The 20,691-nt window shown below is 43.3% G+C and overlaps 1 protein-coding gene across 1 annotated transcript in view; it reads right to left on the bottom strand.

Annotated features, from left to right (window-relative positions):
- Positions 1–20,691, bottom strand: part of LOC126267234 (uncharacterized) — a 451,503-nt gene that overhangs the window by 5,782 nt on the left and 425,030 nt on the right. The window contains exon 12 of the mRNA XM_049972216.1: positions 9,259–9,451. Coding sequence (XP_049828173.1) covers positions 9,259–9,451 — 193 coding nt within the window. The remainder of the gene's footprint in view (positions 1–9,258; positions 9,452–20,691) is intronic.

Raw genomic sequence — 20,691 nt, 5'->3', positions numbered from 1 at the left:
CAATGCATTTGGCAATACGTGTAACGACATTCCACGTACTTCACCTTCCGTAATGGGACTAATGACCACAGCAGTTGAGTCCCATAGTGCTCAGAGCCATTTTTGAACCTTCCGTAATGTTCGAACATGCATTGACAGTGCGCTGACGCATGTTGTCAGGCTTTGTCGTTGGATCACCATTGAAAATATCCTCCAACTTTTCCCACAGAAAGAAATCCGGGGACGTAAGGTCCCGTGAACGTGCTGGCCATGGTAACCGGTGTATCCACTGCGGCAAGGCCGTCGCCAATCTCACTTCTTAGTGCGATGTAAAGTGATAACGTGTACTGGGGCTTTAATTTTTTTAAAGTATGTGGGCCCCACGAATTCTTAACTTTTGTCAAACTATTCATCTCAGAGTAGCACTTGCAACCTACCGCCTCAATTCTCAATTACTTGTTGGATTTGTTCCAATCTCTGTCTTCCTCTACACTTTTTATCCTCTACAGCGCCATCTATCACAAAGCGAAAAAAGTGGTCCAATTAAAACATTTATATTTCTTTACGTACTACACGAACATGTAAAAAAAATGGGGTTTCCTATTTAGAAAACGCAGTTGATATCCGTTTGACACATGGCAGCGCCATCTAGCGGGCCAACCATAGCGCCATATGGTTTACCCCTTCAAGCTAGACAAGTTTCGTTCTTTGTAATTTTTTAGTATGACGCTTATTTCGTGAGATTTTTGGCCTGGTCACGATCAATTGACCACCCTCCATACGTTTACAGATTGCGGCAGCATCGCGTACACAAAATATTAAATGGCAGTATATTGGCGGGGTTGTCATTTTTACTTAGGTGATTCGTGTGAAACGGATTCCGATGTGATTACTCCGGCACAGCGGGAATAAATAAACTTTGATTGCCAAGTCTTTGTTGGATCTAGACGCATGGGAAAATGCATTCCAGAAATCGTTAGGGTATGCAGTATTCCGAGATCCACAGTGTGAAGCGTGTGTGAAGAACAGCAAATTTCAGGCATTACCTCTCGTCATGGACAACGCAGTGAATGATGCTGTAACTTAACAACCAAGAAATACGGCGTTTGCGTAGTGTTGTCATTACTAAGGCATGGAACACTGACCGAAATAACTGTCGATACCAGTGTGGGACGTCCGACCGACGTATTCATGAAGACAATGAGCTGAAATTTGGCGTTAATGTGCTGTAGAGCAGACGACCAACGTGAGTGCTTTTATCAGTAGCACGTCAGCGCCTGCAGCGTCTCTCTGTGACCATATCGGTTGGATCCTTGATGGTTGGTCTGGTCAGATGAGTCCTCAGCTGGTAAGAGCTGATGGTAGGGCGCGAGTGTGACACATATCCCAAGGAGCCGTGGACCCATTTTCTCAACAAGGCACTGTGCAAGCTGGTGATAGCTCCATAACGATTGTGGGCTGTGTTTACTTGGATGGTCTGGATCCTCTGGTCCAGCTGAATCGATAACTGAATGGAATTGATTATTTTCGATTTTTTGGAGATCATTTGCAGGTATTCAGGTACTGCGTGTTCCGAAACAATGATGGAATTTTTATGAGTGACACAAATGTTCACGATTGATTTGAATAACATTCTGGCATGATTTGACCACCGATAGGACATTTATGGTATATAATCGAGAGGTCAGTTCGTGCAGAAAATCCAGCACTGGCAACAATTTCGCAATTACGGATGGTTGTAGAGACAGCTTGAGTAAGTATTTCTGTATAGGGCTCCCAGCAACTTGTTCAGCCCATAACACGTCGAGATGCCACACTACAATGGGCAAAATGATGTACGTCACGAAATTAGGAGATATCCTATGAGTTTTGTCACCTCATTGTATCACCACTGGCAAATGAAATATGAAAGAATACCACTGATTGCCAGTATTTAACTACGCCGATTCATCATCATTGTCTTCGTTTCCCTTCTATCCAACATCTTGTCCGGTTGGGGTATCAATGGTACTTCGCCGCTTCACTCGGTCTTTCCACCATTCTTCTTCTATAATTTGGTTCCATAGCAGGTTTCTCCTCCTTAAACTCATCTTTATTGTATCAGTCCACCTTGTTCTCGGTCTTCCTCTTGGCTTCTTGCCCTCAATCTTCAACTCCACCACTCTTCTTGGTATTCATCCCCCTCCAATCCTCTTCACATGACCAAACCATTTTAACCTATTCTTTTCAATTTTCTCAGTCAACTTCTCCACTCCGAAGTTCCTTCCTAACATCATTTTTCACTCTGTCTCTCATCGTCTTCCCTAGCATACTTTGCAGAAACTTGATTTCACTGGATTGTATCCTACTCTCCTCTCTTCTAGTCATAGTCCAAGTCTCTGAGCCGTAAATTAGTATGGGTGTGAAGTAAGTCTTGTATAGCACCAGCTTGCACCGCACTTGCCCTTACCTTCCCCCCATCAAGCACCTCATACACTGGCAAAATGTACTAGTCTGTTGTATTCTTTTGCTAATTTCTGTCTTTGCTAATTTCTGTCTCCACCATTAATAACTTCTCAAATATTTAAAGTTGTCCAGTATTTCTAAATTCCGTCCCTTAATACGAATTTGTCCGTTGCCCTCTCCCACCCCTGTGGTTAGCACCATGGTCTTGCTTTTCTCCATACTAAATTCCATTCCATATTTCTCGACCTTATCATTTAGGATGTCTATTTGTTTTTGTGCCTCCTTACTGCTTGCTCCCCACACAATAATATCATCAGCAAATAGTAACAGCCTCATCTCCCTTCCTCTGTGGGATTCTCTTGTCTCTTTGACTATTTCATCAATCGCCATTATAAATAGTAGCGGTGATATGACATTCCTTGTCTTAGTCCCGTAACATTCTCGCCGATTTCGATCTGCTGTATTGAATTTCTTGTACACCTAAAGCCTCTATGAAAGCATCCTGCACTTGGCTGTTGGCGAGGGGGACGCCCATGGGTCATACACCGGAAAGAGAAACAGCTCCCAGCGAAATTCGTGGAAGGCCCAAAACAACGCTCTACCATGTGCCAGGCACATCTCTGGACTATTAGACTGGACAGTGCTTTGAAAAGCCACCTTGGCGCTGGACGCTATGAAGTCACAATGCAGGCTTTGCCGGAACAATAGAGAGTGTTTTCAATGAGCTGTGTGCGGCAGGGCATGGGGTGGAGGGGTATGGGGGTTGTGTTGCTTGCTGTTTTGGCAGAGCTCCAGAAGAGTTCTTATTGTGGACCCTATACAACGCAGTCAGGATTCGCCGGAATACACAGCCCATTAAGATAGCGTCTGAGAGGGTGGGATGGGAATCTAGTGAGGCACGGTCACCGTGCTCAGGCTGCACAAAACCAAATGTTTAACGAACTGTAAGAACATGTACCACTGGTTAACGTAAATGACTTAGAAGTAGGAGTAAGAAATGAGACTCTGCTTACAGATGTCCGCTGTTATTTTCCAAAAGACGAACGTCGGTAGAGTGACGGAGAGAACAGAACACATCTTTGTAGCCCCAAAAATAACCAGTATTCTAAATGCGTAACCATGAAATGGAGGGAAATCAACGTGTGTGAAGGCAGATTGTCGCTGGTGGGCACTCGCAGTGTTTACGATTCAACCACTCAGTTACAACAGCCAGGTGCCACCTGGGTTAGACTTCACCTGGGCAGCTAGAGGCTCTCGTCTAGCGGAGTTGAACTTAGAGGCACGTTGATAGTGCAGAGCCAATTATTAATTCTGCGGAAATTTGAGTCACCACCTGCGGATTACTTGGTGAGATCCAGCCGCTACTGCGAGTAGATGTTAAAGGGAAAGTCGAATTATTCTTACCGATGTTCACTAATTTCAGTCTTCACTTTGAAGAGTCGCTAGCAGTTAGGGATTCAACGTGCTTTCAGCCCTGTGTACAGATGCAAACCGATGACTGGGTCATCGTTTCAGCTGTTCGTTAATTTGTATGGTGATGGGCGAGGCCATAGCAGGTGTACGAGCGAGGTGGCTATCTTCGTCTTTCTTTTTTCTACAATGCATCCCTTCTAGTAGAAGTTACGCATTTTCAGTGCTTAGTTGAATTTTCTTCCTATTACTTAACTTTTTTGTGGTGGCATACAATTCCCGACGCCACAGTTGACAAGATAACCAAATGGAGGTAAGTATCCGTGCTGTCTGTGAAGCGTGTTAACTGAGCTCTGTGTGTTACCGTATTGTGACTGTTCTTATTATATGAGGCGAAATTCGGGGACCAGGCTGTCATCTGCCTAAACGAGCGTGGGATATTGCCTAAATAACACAATCGGGTTGGCCTTCATAGTACACCGCGGTCTGTAACGTGCTGCTCGGATTTGATGCGGTATAGTTCATCCCAATTCTCTCACAAGCAAGCACGCTGTGCGTTAAGCTATACGGGCAGACGGCGTGAGTAGTCTGTACACGGTGGTCAGACACGATCTGAATCAGGCCATTGCGGGTGCAAATTCAGATGTCCCACCAGAGATATTGTTTCCAAACGTGTTCTTCGTTCGGGTTCCTAAAACTGAACACGAGCCAAAGGTTGAGCACTCTTATGCGCTTTGATCTATTCAGTGAGAACAACTCTCACCAATTGTACTATCGCACCTCTTGAATTTGCGCCCGCAACGACCTAGTTGGTTAACTTCAATTCTAATTAATTTGGAAACGGCGCAAATATATCGATTTTTTTCTTAAGTCATTTGTCAGCACAATCAACCGTACCAACACCCTTGCAAAGCCATTCAGACAGTTTCTGGCCACCGTGCGTATCGAGGAATGTAGCAAGTGTCAAACGGCAGAAGATGTATCCGCAAAGAAATGTGACCACTTCTAGTAGGGAATGTTTAAGTTCATTTTGTAAACGGAATCAGTTTTTTAGCTTTTTATGTTTGAAAAGTATACGAGACGTGCGAAATATGCTAATACCTGAACATAAATATAGTAGTTCTAATACTAAGTGGAAGAGCTGCTAATGGGTGTGAATATTAATGTTCTACTAGTGTAATAAGTCATGATTGCGAAATATTGACAAGAATTACTTACACAAGATATAACTGGTAGAAATGAGCTCGTGGGATGTCTTTTGGAGTTCCGGAAAATTTACCAACACGTGCGGAGATACCCATCTTACACTTAGAACATATATTAAAGAAAGGCTGAACGATTTTTTTCCATTTTTACGTTTAGAGAAATCTTTAATGTAAGAGAAGTTAAATGAAAACCAAACATCGGAACCGTAGAATGGCTACGTTCAGATTAGTCACCACACCTATTAAGATTATCAGCTACTGGGAGGCGAGACGATTAACTTCCATTTCGTAGAATGCTGTTGGCCACTGGTGGATCCACAATCGCACCCATTGTATCACTGCCTCGTCTGACTGAAACTGACATCCACGAATGTCTTTCCTCAGGTCGCCGATGATGTGAAAATCACACGGAGAAAAATCCGGGCTGTACAAAGGAAGTTTGAGCGTTTCTCAACCAAACCATTGGAGCATAGCCAACCAACGGCAGAGTAGTGGCGGGTATTATCGTGAAGCAGGATGATTCCATCCGACAGCATTCCAGCAGCCAGAGGGCCAACGACAAAGTCAACAGTGGGAACATCCCACAGCTTCCCCGCCAAATAAATCCTAATCTTTTCGGGCTAGGACCGAGTACGGTCATGATGACCTTCTTCGTCGACTGCAGGGACCCCTCTGCTCGTAGAGTTCTTTGAGCGAGGAACCTCAATGCATGCACTGTACTACGAAGACACTTAGAAAAAATAACGACAGGCCATAAAGTTAAAAGTCCCAGGAATGCCGTCGGACGGAATCACCCTGTTACACGATAATGACCATCCCCACATTGCCAGTGGGACGAAGGCTTCGCTTAAGTGATTTGGTGGTGAGGGTGGGGGGGGGGGGGGCACTGTGTAACATCCTCCATACACATTCACATCTTTGGCAACATGAAGGAATACGTGCCTGTACGTCGGCTTCACTCACACGAGTTAACTGCAAGAGTGGTTGATGGTCTGTATCCGTTAGTGGTCGACCGCATTCTACGAAACAGGAACTGATCTCCTCGCCTCCTACTTTAATACAGGTCTTAACGTGTGTGAATGGAACCATTCTGTGGTTCCGCTTTGGCTTGTGTTCCGCTTTCATCTGACTACCCCTAATAGTACCTCCCCTTTGAAATTTTCAAGCTCGTAGAGAAAAAGTACAGGACACCTTATGATATCTACCACTTGTCTAATCCATGAAAGGGAAAAAATAGTTGACAATGGATTGAGACAGGATTATAGCATATTTCCATTGTTACACGGTCTGTACACTGAGCAAGTAGTAAAGGAAATAAATATAGAACTAGCGACAGGAAGGGAGAAGAAATAACAGTCTAAGGATTGCCAGTAACACTATAATTCTCCCTGAGATGATATAGTACCCACTAGAGCAGTTGAACTATGTATAGAAAAGATGTTATAAGATGATCAACAAAAGCAATGGTGATGCACAGGGAGTGACGGGTGGAGGAGACAAAGGGGCAAGGAGGAATAGAGGAGAAGTGGGGAAAGAAGCAGATAGACACACAAAGGACAGAACAGGAGTTGGAAAGAGACAGGGAGAAGATGATATGGACGAGTCAGGAGGAATGTGGAGATGGAAAAAGAGAGAGGGAAGAGGAGATGGAAAAAGTGTGAAGGAGGAGTTGGATAGAGAGGGAGAGGAGTTAGATAGTGACTGGGGAAGGAGGAGATGGACAGACAAAGGAGAGAGCATGAGAAGGACAGTGAGGAGTGGGGGATGGGCAGAGTGAGGAGGGAGTTTGGTGATGTACAAAGAGAAGAGGACGAGGAGATGAACACAGGGAGGAGGGAGGAGGAGATGGACAAAGAGGGGGTAAGGAGGAGACTGAGTAGCAGAAGACTGTAGTTAATACATGCTTCGGGAACACCAGGACTCAGTTAATTAGAATCCTAAAGAAAGGAGTCTTCTCCACATGGATTGGAAGCACATTGGAAATGAGATTCTTCAGTTCAAATTGGAAGTACTTTTCACTTGGAAGAGTCTTAGGTACAAATGAAATGCTTGTAATCAAGTGCATCATAGGTCAGTGGCAGGTTTGTGCTGACCTTACTTTACAATTAATGGATTGCTTATGTTTTTATTATAATTTCTGTAAGAAGCTGAAAATTTTCAAAGACTTCAGCAATTTCTTTCGGTTCTCTTTAGTACTGGGTGATAAATAAGTCAGTATAAATTTGAAAACTGAATAAATCTCGGAATAATGTAGATAGAGAGGTACAAATTGACATACATGCTAGGAATGACATGAGGTTTTATTAGAACCGAAAAGATACAAAAGTTCAAAAAATGTCCGACAGATGGCGCTTCATCTGATCAGAATAGCAATAATTAGCATAACAAAGTAAGAAAAAGCAAAGATGACGTTCTTAACAGGAAATGCTCAATATGTCCACCATCATTCCTCAACAATAGTTATAGCCGAGGAATAATGTTGTGAACAGCCCTTTAAAGCATGTCCGGAGTTATGATGAAGCATTGGTGTCAGATGTTGTCTTTCAGCATCCCTATAGATATCAGTTGATCACGATACACTTGCGACTTCAGGTAACCCCAAAGCCAATAATCGCACGGACTGAGGTCTGGGGACCTGGGAGGTCAAGCATGACGAAAGTGGCGGCTGGGCACACGATCATCACCAAACGACGCGCGCAAGAGATCTTTCACGCGACTAGCAATATGGGGTGGAGCGCCATCCTACATTTTGGTTCTAATAAAATCCCATATCATTCCAAGCATACGTGTGCCAGTTTTTACCTCTCTCTCTACATTATTCCATAGTTTATTAATTTTCAAATTTATACTGACTTTTTGATCACCCAGTATTTTGTCAGTTTATGTTTACTAAATATTAGTAGTGCAACTGAAATGATGTTGCATTGCAAATCCTCAAATTTACCAACAAATTTCTTATACTGGCATTTCTAGCGTACAGTATTAAACGTGTTTGTTGATGGTATAATGCAGGAGACACATTTTCAGTGAAAATTTGTTGGTCAGTGTTATGAGCAAAAGAAAAAATTGAGTAACACTGTAAATAATCATTGTAACTCGAACTCTTCTTTTGTTGATCCCTGTCGGTGGTAAATAACGTGGGAACGCGTATGCATCGAAGTGGACCCACAGGATTTTGAAAAGGTAAAAGGTGAAGAGACTGAAATAACAATATTGATGATGGTGAAAGTGAGAAGGAAACGAGAAAGAGGCTCAATGGAAAATAAAGAAAGTCATTCCCAAATGATCTGCCATGTATCTGATGTAATGATACTTGAATTACGCAACCATTACGGCAACTCACCTGAACCTCTCAATACCAGCTATATTTTACTGTGTTTCTGTGAAGTGGTTAACATATTTCTGAGACAACATTCAGATTTGATTTCATTAATGTAGGGGAACTTTGATACATCGATATGTTTATGTTGCAATGATATTATTCTTATGTGTGTTCTTTCTTCTGTCACTATGATTTTTGACGTACTTGTAACTCTTGATTTTTGGGCACCTAAGCGATTACTAGATAGTTAGAGAGTTAGAGAGTCGGACATTGAGAAAGTCATATCTTGGACGTCATGTTGTAAGGACGCGTATCGTAGTTATCTGATAAAATGTGAACTTTAACAGTGAGGAAGATGTTTTCAAGTATGTTTTGTATTGTGAAGTGATGTTAGGTGTGTTACGTGATGCTGCAACAAAAGCAATAAAAAGGAAGTGTAACTTGAATTCGGACTGCAGATTATTTTCTTACGTCACCATTGTGCTAACTTTGAAAGGTTTAATCTCCAAGAATGGTTTGTGAGACACATCTACAAAGCTTTTGAATATAGCAGACTAAAACCTAGGCATCTTTGCATCCGAGCTTGGAATCATCACCAGCTAGATTTTCGACGATTGAGCCATGATTTTACAACGAGACCAGCGTGGGGAACACCAAAACACGAGTGCATAGTTTACTTATTACATGAAATGACTTTATTAACTGTGCTCTAATGACACCTGCCACATAATAGCTTTGTTGTTGCCCGAAAATGCAGTATTTAGCAGCGTGAGCAACACCACAATCATTATTAAATTTTGACCTTTGTTGTGGTATGGCTGTTAGACTCTGAAGATGTTTTAGTTATGCTCCAAGTGTAGCTGCTCGCCCGGCCAGAAGAAGAGAGTGGCGGCTGACCTCTTCTCGCAGCGCGTGCCGGTGAAGACGGCGTCGCAGAGGCAGGTGTTCCCGGGCTGGCAGGTGGCGCCGTTCTCGCAGGGCGGGTCGCACACGGGCGTGCCGCAGGTGGGGCCGCTGCTGTTGTGCGGGCACTCGCACTGGTCCGGCCCCACGCACTGGCCGCCGTTCAGGCACGCGTCGCGGCACCAGACTGCAACAGCGGCACGCGCGACACGAGTACAGCACACGCCGAGCGACTCTTCACTGCAGCGGAGGAAGTCTCCCGACAGTCCAAATCTGTACCACTTGTTAGGACCATACAAGAGATTTCTACCATCACATCCTTGGTCTTCCAATAACACTCCTGCCACTCGGTCTACATGAAATTATTCGTTGTAATACTCTTATCTCTTGCATTTTATTCAGACTGTAAATTAGTTACACACACTCACACACACACACACACACACACACATACACGCATCCACACACGCGTTCATACGTTTGACTGTCTATTAATTTTCTAACATTCTGCGTGGTGTCAGTTAGTTCTAAGTCGTGTCTCCCTACCACTCTCGCGCAACGACGCTCTGAGCGTGTTTTTTAGGGAATTGACTAGTTTGAACCTGGGACCTGTTGCTGGTAAGGAGACGCCAGACCACACATGACATGTAGAGTTCAGAAGAGTTCAGTGAGACTAGCGATGATATAACCAAATACTTAATGATTTCAGCGTCAGCTCCACTGCACTCCCTGTAAAAGAACCTTAATACTAACTAAATTTAGCGGAAGGGGTTCAAGGCTTCCCTATTTTTAGTTAGCTGGTAAAATAACGTCGAAAAAGCAGTTAAGTTTACCATTGGAAATTTTATTCTACTCACAAAACATTGTTTATAAATTGCACTGTTGATAAAAGGAAATATTTCATTACAGGATGATAAAAACCAACTGCGTTCAACAAAAATGTGAACGAATATTCCTTGTGTGGGTTTCCAAGTTCTACAATGGATCGAAGGATGACCTATGCCATATCACATCTATAATCTAGGTTTCAATTAAGTTTCACAAAAGAGAAAACTATCAAACTGGTCTACAGTGAACCTCCATTATCTTTAATTACTTATTTAACTCTTCGTAAAGTACAGTGGCTGATGTGGCTTCTCAATAATTATATAACAAAAAATCATCGCGTTTCAGAATTTTACTTCAAGTGGCAAATGTGAACACCATGAGATTTAATTGACGATCGACACTAGTATTACGTAAAAACGGGATGTAACAGATGAGACTTCAGCAGTTCTGAGTGAAGCTTTATGCGCGCTAATGCGGCATCGCGTGCGTTCATTACCTTGTCGGTGGTTAGTCAGCGAGAGGGAGCGGCGATCGGCACAGCTCCACGCATCTCGCCGTCTCGGAAGCAACCCTCTCCTAACTTCTCCTTACTACAATTTACCGAAGTTGGTTTAAAAAAAAAAACTATCTCGCTGTGTTTTCATCTGACCAATCAGGGTCTCAATGTTAACCTTAAGCTCTACCTACAAAAAAATTCTGTCTATCCAATGAGAAACGTTATACATTTCATGGTGGGGCAATGTTTTTAAAGTTTGCAACGTAACAGAGACGCGAAAAAGTCTCACCCTAAAACTTGCAGTTGGTGTGGCCCGCTTAGTGTTATCAGAAGATCTATACTGTTTTTCTGGAGGGCTCTAGCTTTTAACATGGACTGCCGGGTGGTCCTGGTGGTTAGCAGGCAACGTGGGTGTCAATACCATATCGTAGGGCCTTCTAGCTTAACGCGGTTTTGCTCTCGGCTTCTGTTCTCGTTTCTCCCCTCAGAACTGCGTCTGTCTCACGGTGGCAACGTATGACATGCAGTTAGGAATTCTTGTGTTAGTCTGTGGTGTTACATTTGCTCACTCGTTACTTGTACTACTTTGGTTAATTTAATGTCACGATTTATTCGGAGCTATGTGACATACTACTGGATTTGCTTATCATGTCAGGGTTTTCATGGAAGGTGTTGGATTTGCCTGACACCTTACAATTTCAAATATTTAAAGTGATTATTTATAGTATGTTAATGCTTACTAAATATTGTAAGACGTGTGTATTTCTATTGTTTATTGTCAAATCACAATTTATGAAAGATGTTTACAATTTACTACTAGGATTAAGTAGGAATAATTAATATTTGTCATGTTGCAAATAATTGTGGTAGCAGGGAATGTCTGCACCAAAGTATTGTTGACAAGAGAGACCGCAAATTGATATAATTTTTAAAAAAAGGGCGGGAGAGACCGCGTATGGATACATTTTAAGAAAAGAGCGGGGAAAGACCGCGCATTGATACATTTTGTAATGGATGCAGGGATTGTCTGCACCAGAAAGCATGGTTGGCAGGAGAGACTGCACTTTAGCGTTCGTAGGAAGTCAGTAGTAAGCGATAAGTGAAGGGAGTCGGTAGCAGGTCTGAAGCGAGAGGTTGAGAGGAGCGGTGTGCCTGCCAGCCACTAGCTATGATTTACAAGAGATTATAAACGGATGTACAGAGTCATCAACTAACTATTATAATAAGAGGAACTATTATTATTGAATTAATTTCTTTGGGAAACTCAAGACTACTGAAGGTATGTTTACGCATTCCTAGTTGTAAGATTATTGTAAAAAGTAAATCCCATTTGAACGTTTGTAAAATCATTTCATTCAGAATATAATTAACTTTTGCCAGCAACATTGCATTTCTAATTATAACCCATCCCAAAAACCATCAACGTAAAACTTTGCAAAATTTTATTGTTGTCAAGAAAAAGTTTAACTATGAATTACGTAATTTCAGTCAAATTAATTATAGAATAACGTCAGATTTGCAATTGAAGAATAACGTCAGCTTTGGTATTAAATATAGCCAGTTATTATGAATGCCCACCAGCAGCTAATAGAGTATAGCAAAACAGAGTAAGTATATTCATGTCGCAGTTCGATGTAGCAGTTAGAAGGCGATCCAGTAACAGTAAAAAAGGTAAGGAACAGCTTTGGGTTATTGCAGATAACGACTAAGGGCCACGACGACGACACATTCTATGTTTCATCTAAATAATCAGAAAATCACTTTTTATAAGCAGCAATTAAATTTGTATGCGAAAATAGAGAAAGAGAATAAATTGCAAAGGGATGATTTCATTTGTTATTACTAAGCAAGAGAAAGAAATCCTCAGAAAAGGTTACATAGTTTGTTGTAAAAGGGAAGGTTATCAGTAACAAAAGAGGTATAGAGAAGAGACGGGAAGGTTTCACTATATCATTTACATTTGAATGCATTGTACCTGCCGTGCAAAACGAGTACTTGGAAATTTGTATGAAATTGATGAAACCTTCTCGGTTTAACAGCCGAATCGGGGGGTTGTCTTGTCGCAACGATTCCAACATTTATTTACTCGCTATCATCAGGAGATGTCTTTATCCCAACTGTGTAACTGCTACAATTACTCTAAGGTGACGGAAGTCATGGAACATTGATATTCACATATAAAGAATGTGATAGTATCGCGTACAGTAGGTAGAGAAGTGCAGCCCATTCATGGACTTGTACCCAGGTGATTCGTGTGAAAAGGTTTCCTACATCATTGTAGCCGCATGAACTGAATTAGCACACTTTGAACACGGAATGTTTGTTGGAGCTGGACGAATAGGACATTTCATTCCGGAAATCGTTAGGGACTTTAATATTGTGAGATCTACAGTGTCTAGAATGTGCCGAGGATAGCAAATTTCAGGATTATATGGCTCAAATGGCTCTGAGCACTATATGACTTAACATATGAGGTCATCAGTCCCCTAGAACGTAGAACTACTTAAACCTAACTAACCTAAAGACATCACACATCCATGACCGATGCAGGATTCGATCCTGCGACCGTAGCGGTCGCGCGGTTCCAGACCGTAGCACCTAGAACCGCTCTGCCACCCAGGCCGGCTCAGGATTATACAGTGGCCGGCAGACTTCACTTAACGACGGAGAGCAGTGAAGTTTGTGTAGAGTTTCCAGTGATAACAGACAAGCAATACCTCATGAAATAGCCGTAGAAACAGTCGTACGTACGAGGAACTTATCGTTTAGGACAACGAGCGAAATTTGGCGTTAACAGGCTACGGTGGCATACGAAGGATGCGGGTGCCTTGGTAATGGCGCGACATCGCCCGCAGCGCCTATCGGTTGGACCATAGGAGTCTGGAGAACCGTGGCCTTGTCAGGTGAGTCGTGATTTCAGTTGGTCAGAGCTGATGGTAAAGTTCGAGCGTGGCGCAGACGCCCACGAAATCATGCACCCAATTTGTCAACAAGGCTCTGCGCAAGCTGGTGATTGTTCTATAATGTTGAAATGAAATTGTTATGTTGTGTTACTTAGAGACCATTTGCAGCCACCCATGGACTTCATGTTCCCGAACAATGATGGAATTTGTTTGCACGACAATGTGCCATGTCATGGGCAACAATTGTTCGGCCCGCATCTCGTAGTCGTGCGGTAGCGTTCTCGCTTCCCACGCCCGGGTTCCCGGGTTCGATTCCCGGCGGGGTCAGAGATTTTCTCTGCCGCATGATGGCTGGGTGTTGTGTGATGTCCTTAGGTTAGTTAGGTTTAAGTAGTTCTAAGTTCTAGGGGACTGATGACCGTAGATGTTAAGTCCCATAGTGCTCAGAGCCATTTGAACCATTTTTGAATTGTTCGGGATTTGTTTGAAGACCATTCTGGGCAGTTCGAGAGAATGATGGGTTGCCTATATCGCTCGACATAAATCCTATTGAACGTTTATGGGAATCTAATCGAGAGATCAGTTTGTGCACAAAATCCTTCACCGCCAGCACTTCCGTAATTATGGGCGGTTGTAGATGTAGCATGGCTCAATAATTCTTCCAACGTGTCTGCATGGTGGCCAAGCGGTTCTAGGCACTTCAGTCCGGAACCGCGCTACTGCTACGGTCGCATGTTCGAATCCTGCCTCGGGCATGGATGTGTGTGATGTCCTCAGGTTAGTTAGGTTTAAGTAGTTCTAAGTTCTAGGGGATTGAAGACCTCAGCTCTTAAGTCCCATAGTCCTCAGGCCATTTGAACCATTTCCTCCCGCGTCTTACTGAGTCCATATGACGTCTTATCAAAACAGTCGTAGCAATTTCCTTACGGGCTATGGAACACCCTCCCAAAGGCGCCCACTGTAATGATGGACCAAATAATGTCGAATTCTGCTGAATCGTTTCTGCATCCCAAGCTGAGTGCAGGTTTGAGACTGAGAAAGTGCATGTAATGCGTAAATTCTTATCAAGCCAATATGTGGTGTGTTTGATGACTTCTATTCCTCTTTCGAGAAAAAATTAACGCACTTTAATGCCATTGTGGAAACGAAAATGATGAGAAACGCACGAGTGAAGACCTCATAGACTCGAAACAGATTGTTTTCCACTGAAACTGTTAACAAAGGGTACTTCGGACAATGTAGTCTCGTACTTGAGTAATAGCGCTAAGATTGAGAGTAAATGCGGAAACATAAGAGTATTAGTGCAATATCTGTCTCCTGGATTTTATTGAACCGTGTACAAAATATTCGAGTCCCTTCTTCGGTATCTAAGTGTGAGGTACGGCTGATGGATCCCGATTCAGCCACACGCCAGACAACAGAGCGTTGCGGGTTGCCGCCATATGAAGACGCCTGCAGTTTGGCGCATCCCATCCAGCCTGCAACAACCGCTGAAGTATTGACGCCGCACCCAACGGTAACAGCAGGTGCTATCTCGCGTCCGTGAACCATGTGCCAGCAGATAACTTCCCAATATTAGTCCGCTGGGTGGCCCGTGTAGGACACCGCTAAGCCGATTACCAGGCAGTGCGAGTCCCAGGCTGGACATCGACGTTACTTTTCGGAAGTGCCACGAGTATACTCGAAGTGTAGCACATGTTATTGGAACCTTAGACATCGCCATATGGGTAAAGGAGTTCTTTTATCCCTTGCTATGTTGGCCGTCAAGCATGTTGCTTGGAAATAGTATCAGCCTGAATTATCAATGTGCTTTACAGGGAAACCTGTACATCAAGGGTAAAGAACAGTTTTGTAGTTCACAGTTTGGATGCTCGTGTGCATGACAGATGTGACTGGAATGTGTGTTGTGTTGGAATAACATTGAACTGTCATATAAATCTGATTTGCAGGGCACCTTACATGACAGGGAAAAATAAATTATTTTCAAGCATCTAGCACAGGGGCTGCCCTGCACAACATGCATGTAATGGAAGTAGTTTTGTTCTGCTTTATCGCTATGCTTTACAGTAGCTAAACATGCAGATGGGGGTGGATGAGCAGAGAGAGGGGGGAGGATATTGAGGATTTGGTGAACCAAGATAGAGGGATGTTGGACAGGCAGAGTGTGAAGGAGGATGAGATGAACAAAGAGGAGGGAAGAGGAGCAGTAAAGTAAAAAGATAGGAGGGACGGGAAGATGGTCAAAGGGGAAGGAGGTGTGTCATCCAAGTAGTATTTGTGTGCCTTACATGGATATACATCTGGATGGGCAGAGCTAACCAGAGAGAGAGATAGCGAAGAATGAAGTGGGCAGAGACGATGAGACAGATCTAGAATGGTGGCTGAGGTGCTGGAACAGGGAGAGGGTCAGGTGGAGAGGTAATAGAGAGTGGTGGAGTTAAAGATGTATGTAGAGAGGTGGAAGAGGAGATAGATAAAGAAAGGGGAGGAAGATGTGGACGCAGAGAGAGGGAAGAGTGGGTGACACAGGAGGCAGATGGGAGATATATATAAAGGCAGAGGGTAGATGGAAAACGAAGAGGGAGGAGGACGAGATGGGCAGAGTGAGGGGGTATAGATAGAGGGAATGAGAAGAAAGGTATAGTCAATGAAAGGAAGTAAAGGAGATCGACAATGGAGAGAACATGGGGAGTAAGAGACTTTGGGGGGGGGGGGGGCAGGAGATGAACAGGTAGGTGTGGGCAGATGACATGCACAGAAAGATGGGGTGAGGTCAGGGTGGACTGAGAGAGTGGGGAAGAAGAGATGTATCCAATACACTTATCAAATATATACACAAGCAAAGCTGTAGGGAAAAGGCTTGCACACACACACACACACAAACACACACGCACATATATATACACATTTATACATGAGAATTGGATGTTATGACTATGTATATCTAACATCTCCTCCTAAACCACTGAATCGCTTTCCACCGAATTTGTTATATGAGTACATAATGTTTGCTATTTGAGAGTCAGCACAGTGGAAGTTAGAACCCCCCAGCTCCTACAGGAGGAGAGACATGGGCTAAATGTGTTTTTCTTCACCTGCCCTTCGTAACAAGTGAGCTGTGCGAGTAGTACCACAAATACGTTTCAGGGGCTACAAGTGCAAATAGGTTTGACTGTCGAGAGAGGGGGGGGGGGAGATAGGGAATGGATAGTAAGAAAGGGAAAGAATGTATGGACAAAGAGAGAGGTGGAGGTTCATATGGCTGTGAGCACTATTGGACTTAACTCCTGAGGTTATCATTCCCCTAGAACTTAGAATGAATTAAAACTAACTAACCTAAGGACATGCCACACATCCTTGCCCTAGGCAGGATTCGAACCTGCGACTGAAGCGGTCGCGCGGTTCCAGACTGAAGCGCCTAGAACCGCTTGGCCGCACTGACCGGAAGAGGTGGAGGAGATAGAGAGAGTGATGGACAGTGTGAAGAGGAGGTCATGGACAGAAAGAAAGTGGAGAAGGACATGGCCAGAGAGATTGCAGAAGAGTATGAGATGAACGGAGTCGGTGGGGGTGGTTAACAGAGAGAGGAGGAGGGGAGGACATACAGAGAGGGGAGGAGGAGCTACATAGAAAGAGTGGAGGACAGTATGCTTCCTATGTTGAGACAGAGAGGGAGGATAGCAGAAGAGGATGGAGAGGGAGATGGAGGGACAGAAGTAGCAGGGACAAGAATATCGACAGACAGAGGTGGGAGGATTAGATGGACAGAGGGATAGGGGTGGGGAAAGAAGCGAACACAGAGAGGAGAACGAGGGAAGAGATGTGGGCAGTACAAGTGTACGAAGCACAAGCCGAGGGTAAAAAACTGGTTACTGTGAAGCACTATCAATATCCAAACCATCGTATATGAATTCACAGTGAGATGGCAATCAAAGAGAGGTTGTTCGGTATAGTGATACTTCACATTACTAAGATGTCGTGTGACTAGGGCATCCAGTCGTTTAGACCGTTCGCCGGGTGCAAGTCTTTCGATTTGACTGGACTTCGGCGACTTGCGCGTCGATGGGGATGAAATTATGATGACGAGGACAACACAACACCCAGTCCCTGGATGAAGAAAATCTCTGACCCAGAAAGGGAATCGAACCTGGGCCCTTAGGATTGACATTATGTCGCGCTGACCACTCAACTACTAAGGGCGGAAATTACTAAGATGAAAAGGAGAAAATCAGTGGTGTGACTGAAACAGTAATTGCAGTTGAATAGTCTTGTGAGGACATGCCAATCAGTGAGAGCAATGTCTGTGTGAGAGAAGGCTCTGGGGTCAAGTCCCTGTCAGCCACACTGTTTTAGTCTGTCAGGAACGTTCAAAAGGGCAAAATGAAACACCGGCATAAAATCGGTTTTAGAATTGTTGAGCAATTGCAGCACAGACTAATTCTGCCACGATTATAGAAGCATCACATTATAATCTCTTGTTAATTGAAACACAAGTTACTGGCAGTAAGAACTAGCACACAGCCACTCAGAACGTCATTCTATGTATAGTGTCAGCTCAGGAATAATTTATTAATTTTACACCGAATTTACGTTCCAAATCTGACAGGAAGAAATGTGTGTGTTAATCGCTGTAATGTAGTCTCAAATTGTTTTTTTTTTTTTTTTTTTTTTTTTTTTTTTTTTTTTTTTTTTTGCCCTACAGGACTTTCATTTTTGTCCTAGAATCGGCGTCATCCAGGTAGTGAATCCAAAGGGACGTTAAGAAGCCGAAGGGTCTGCGATTCAAGAAGACCCGAAAGAAATCGCCAGTTCTTCTTCTTCTCCACCAACAACACCAGCCGTCTCGCATGGAGAGGAATAGCGAAAAGAGAAGGCCAAAAGTTGGAAGTTTATTTGCATATAAATTGCTTTGCGCAAGTTTCGAGTGAGAAGATATTGGTTTGGACCCTTTGATGTTATCCGGGTAATCGATTGGCCCACTGCTCGGGTAGTGCTAGTAAACCGCAGGCACCACCCTGAGGCACGTTTTCCGTTAGGGCTGCGAGGTAGCGGATACTGGCCGGCCACTGGATTAACTGCTGAACTCTAGTACGTTAACTTACAGCTTTTTATAAGGTACTGCTTTGTAACTCACAAAGGAAAGATGAATATGTTTCATTTTACAGACAGTTTAAACAAACTGCTTCTTTTCTGAACAGCTAATAGATTTAGGGATGGTTTACTCATTCTCAACAGCGACGAAAAGGAGTTTGTAGCGTCCTTGTACCTTCCTTGTCGCTTTATCCTGGTTAAGAGAAGTAATTTTTTCTAAATTTCTTCTTTAGACTATAAACTTTCAAGTACTTGTTTACTTATGCCACCTTTCTTATAGTCACCTCTGCCACAGTCCACTGTAATTTCTTTACATTCTATTATAAGTGTTATTTATTGTTGTTATTATAATGTACTTTGCTATTGCCATTGGGAGAACAGTATATTATTAGGCAATGTAAATGTAAACATCATGTTTTTTCAGTCTAGTGTCTATATGATGTTGTTGTTGTGGTCTTAAGTCCTGATACTGGTTTGATGCAGCTCTCCATGCTACTCTATCCTCTGCTTCTTCATCTCCCATTACCTACTACAGCCTACATCCTTCTGAATCCGCTTAGTGTATTCATCTCTTGGTCTCCCTCTACGATTTTTACCCTCCACGCTGCCCTACAGTACTAAATTGGTGATCCCTTGATGCCTCAGAACATGTCCTACCAACCGATCCCTTCTTCTGGTCAAGTGTCTATATATGAGGATTGAATGAAAAGTAATGCACCCACCTTCGTTAATTGGGTTTAAAGTGGCCTATTTTAGTAAACCAAACGCAGAAATAATCCTCGGAATTTGGTCTGTAATTACCAATTTCACTTTTCCCCAAAATCACTAGCCAGTTGGATTCATTTCTGCCAACGATGAACAAGTTTTCTGAAGACGTCACTAAAGAAGTCGACACCCTGTTTCCGCAATTACAGTCTCACAGTCCTCTCAATGTTTTCATCAGAAGCATAATGATCTCCCCGCAGATTTTCTTTCACTATCGGGAACAGATGGAAGTCAGACGGTGCTAAATCTGGACTGTATAGAGGATGTCGTACGGTGGTGAGATTCGGTCTCTGAAGTTCTGCTGTGGTGGCACGTGACGTGTGTGGTAAGGCATTGTCACCTTGCAGGAAGACATTTCTCTTTTCCTTTCGGACCCTTGTAGCCGTCGTTTCAGAGTTCGCAGCATTGTGATGTAACGCTCTGAATTTATTTCTGTTCCACGATCAAGGGAATCAATATGGATAACACCATCTGCGTCCAAGCACACTGTGGCCATGATTTTTCCAGCTGAGGGCTTCCTCTTGAATTTATTTTCTGGGGCGAGTCTTTGTGTCGATATTCCATAGACGGACGTTTTGTCTCTGGGTCGTAATGGTGTACCCACGTTTCGTATCCTGTCATAAATGAATGGGGAAAGACGTCACCTTCATTCTTGTAAGGCGAGAGGTGTTCCTGGCAAATTTCAAGTCTGTGTGCTTTCATTTAAGGAGACAGCACCCGGAGTACCCATCTTGCACAGATCTTCCGATAACTAAGCAAAGCAATATGTGCCCCACACATTCTTGTGAAATGCCGATTGTGCTTGCAATTTCTCTCTGAGTGATACGACGATCGTCCTGAATCAATCTGTCAACATTTTGTTTTTGAAACTCGGTGGTTGCTGTCACAGGACGTCCAACTCTTTGTCACGCAGGTCAGATGTTTCCGCCTCAACGTCTTTAAACTTACTCGCCCAACGTCGCACAGTACTCACATCAACACAGTCACCATAAACTGCTTTCATATTTGATGAATCTCCTTTGGGGTGACATCTTCTGCTGTAAAGAATTCAATGACTGCACCTTATTTAGATTGCATTGATCGACTGTAGCAACGCCCACAGATATGTGTTCAGTTTTTTATTGTCATTTGACATTCTACCTAACCTTGTGTTACATATCATAGAATACATCTGTTCTATCTTCTTGAACCCAGAAAAAATTGTCAACATAAATATTTATGTATGACCTCTTAACTCCTTGAGGTAGTCCTTTCACACGTGAAGACAGCGATGAAAAATCGTGTCAAGAAGGAATACGTCTACGAGTGTATTCTTTTAGGTGTTTTCTGGACGGTTCAAGAACA

This window comes from Schistocerca gregaria, chromosome 4 (assembly GCF_023897955.1).
Source record: "Schistocerca gregaria isolate iqSchGreg1 chromosome 4, iqSchGreg1.2, whole genome shotgun sequence".
In the NCBI taxonomy this organism is placed as follows: Eukaryota; Metazoa; Arthropoda; class Insecta; order Orthoptera; family Acrididae; genus Schistocerca; species Schistocerca gregaria.
Note: the sequence above shows the minus strand (reverse complement) of the source record. Positions and strands in the feature narration are given on the sequence as shown.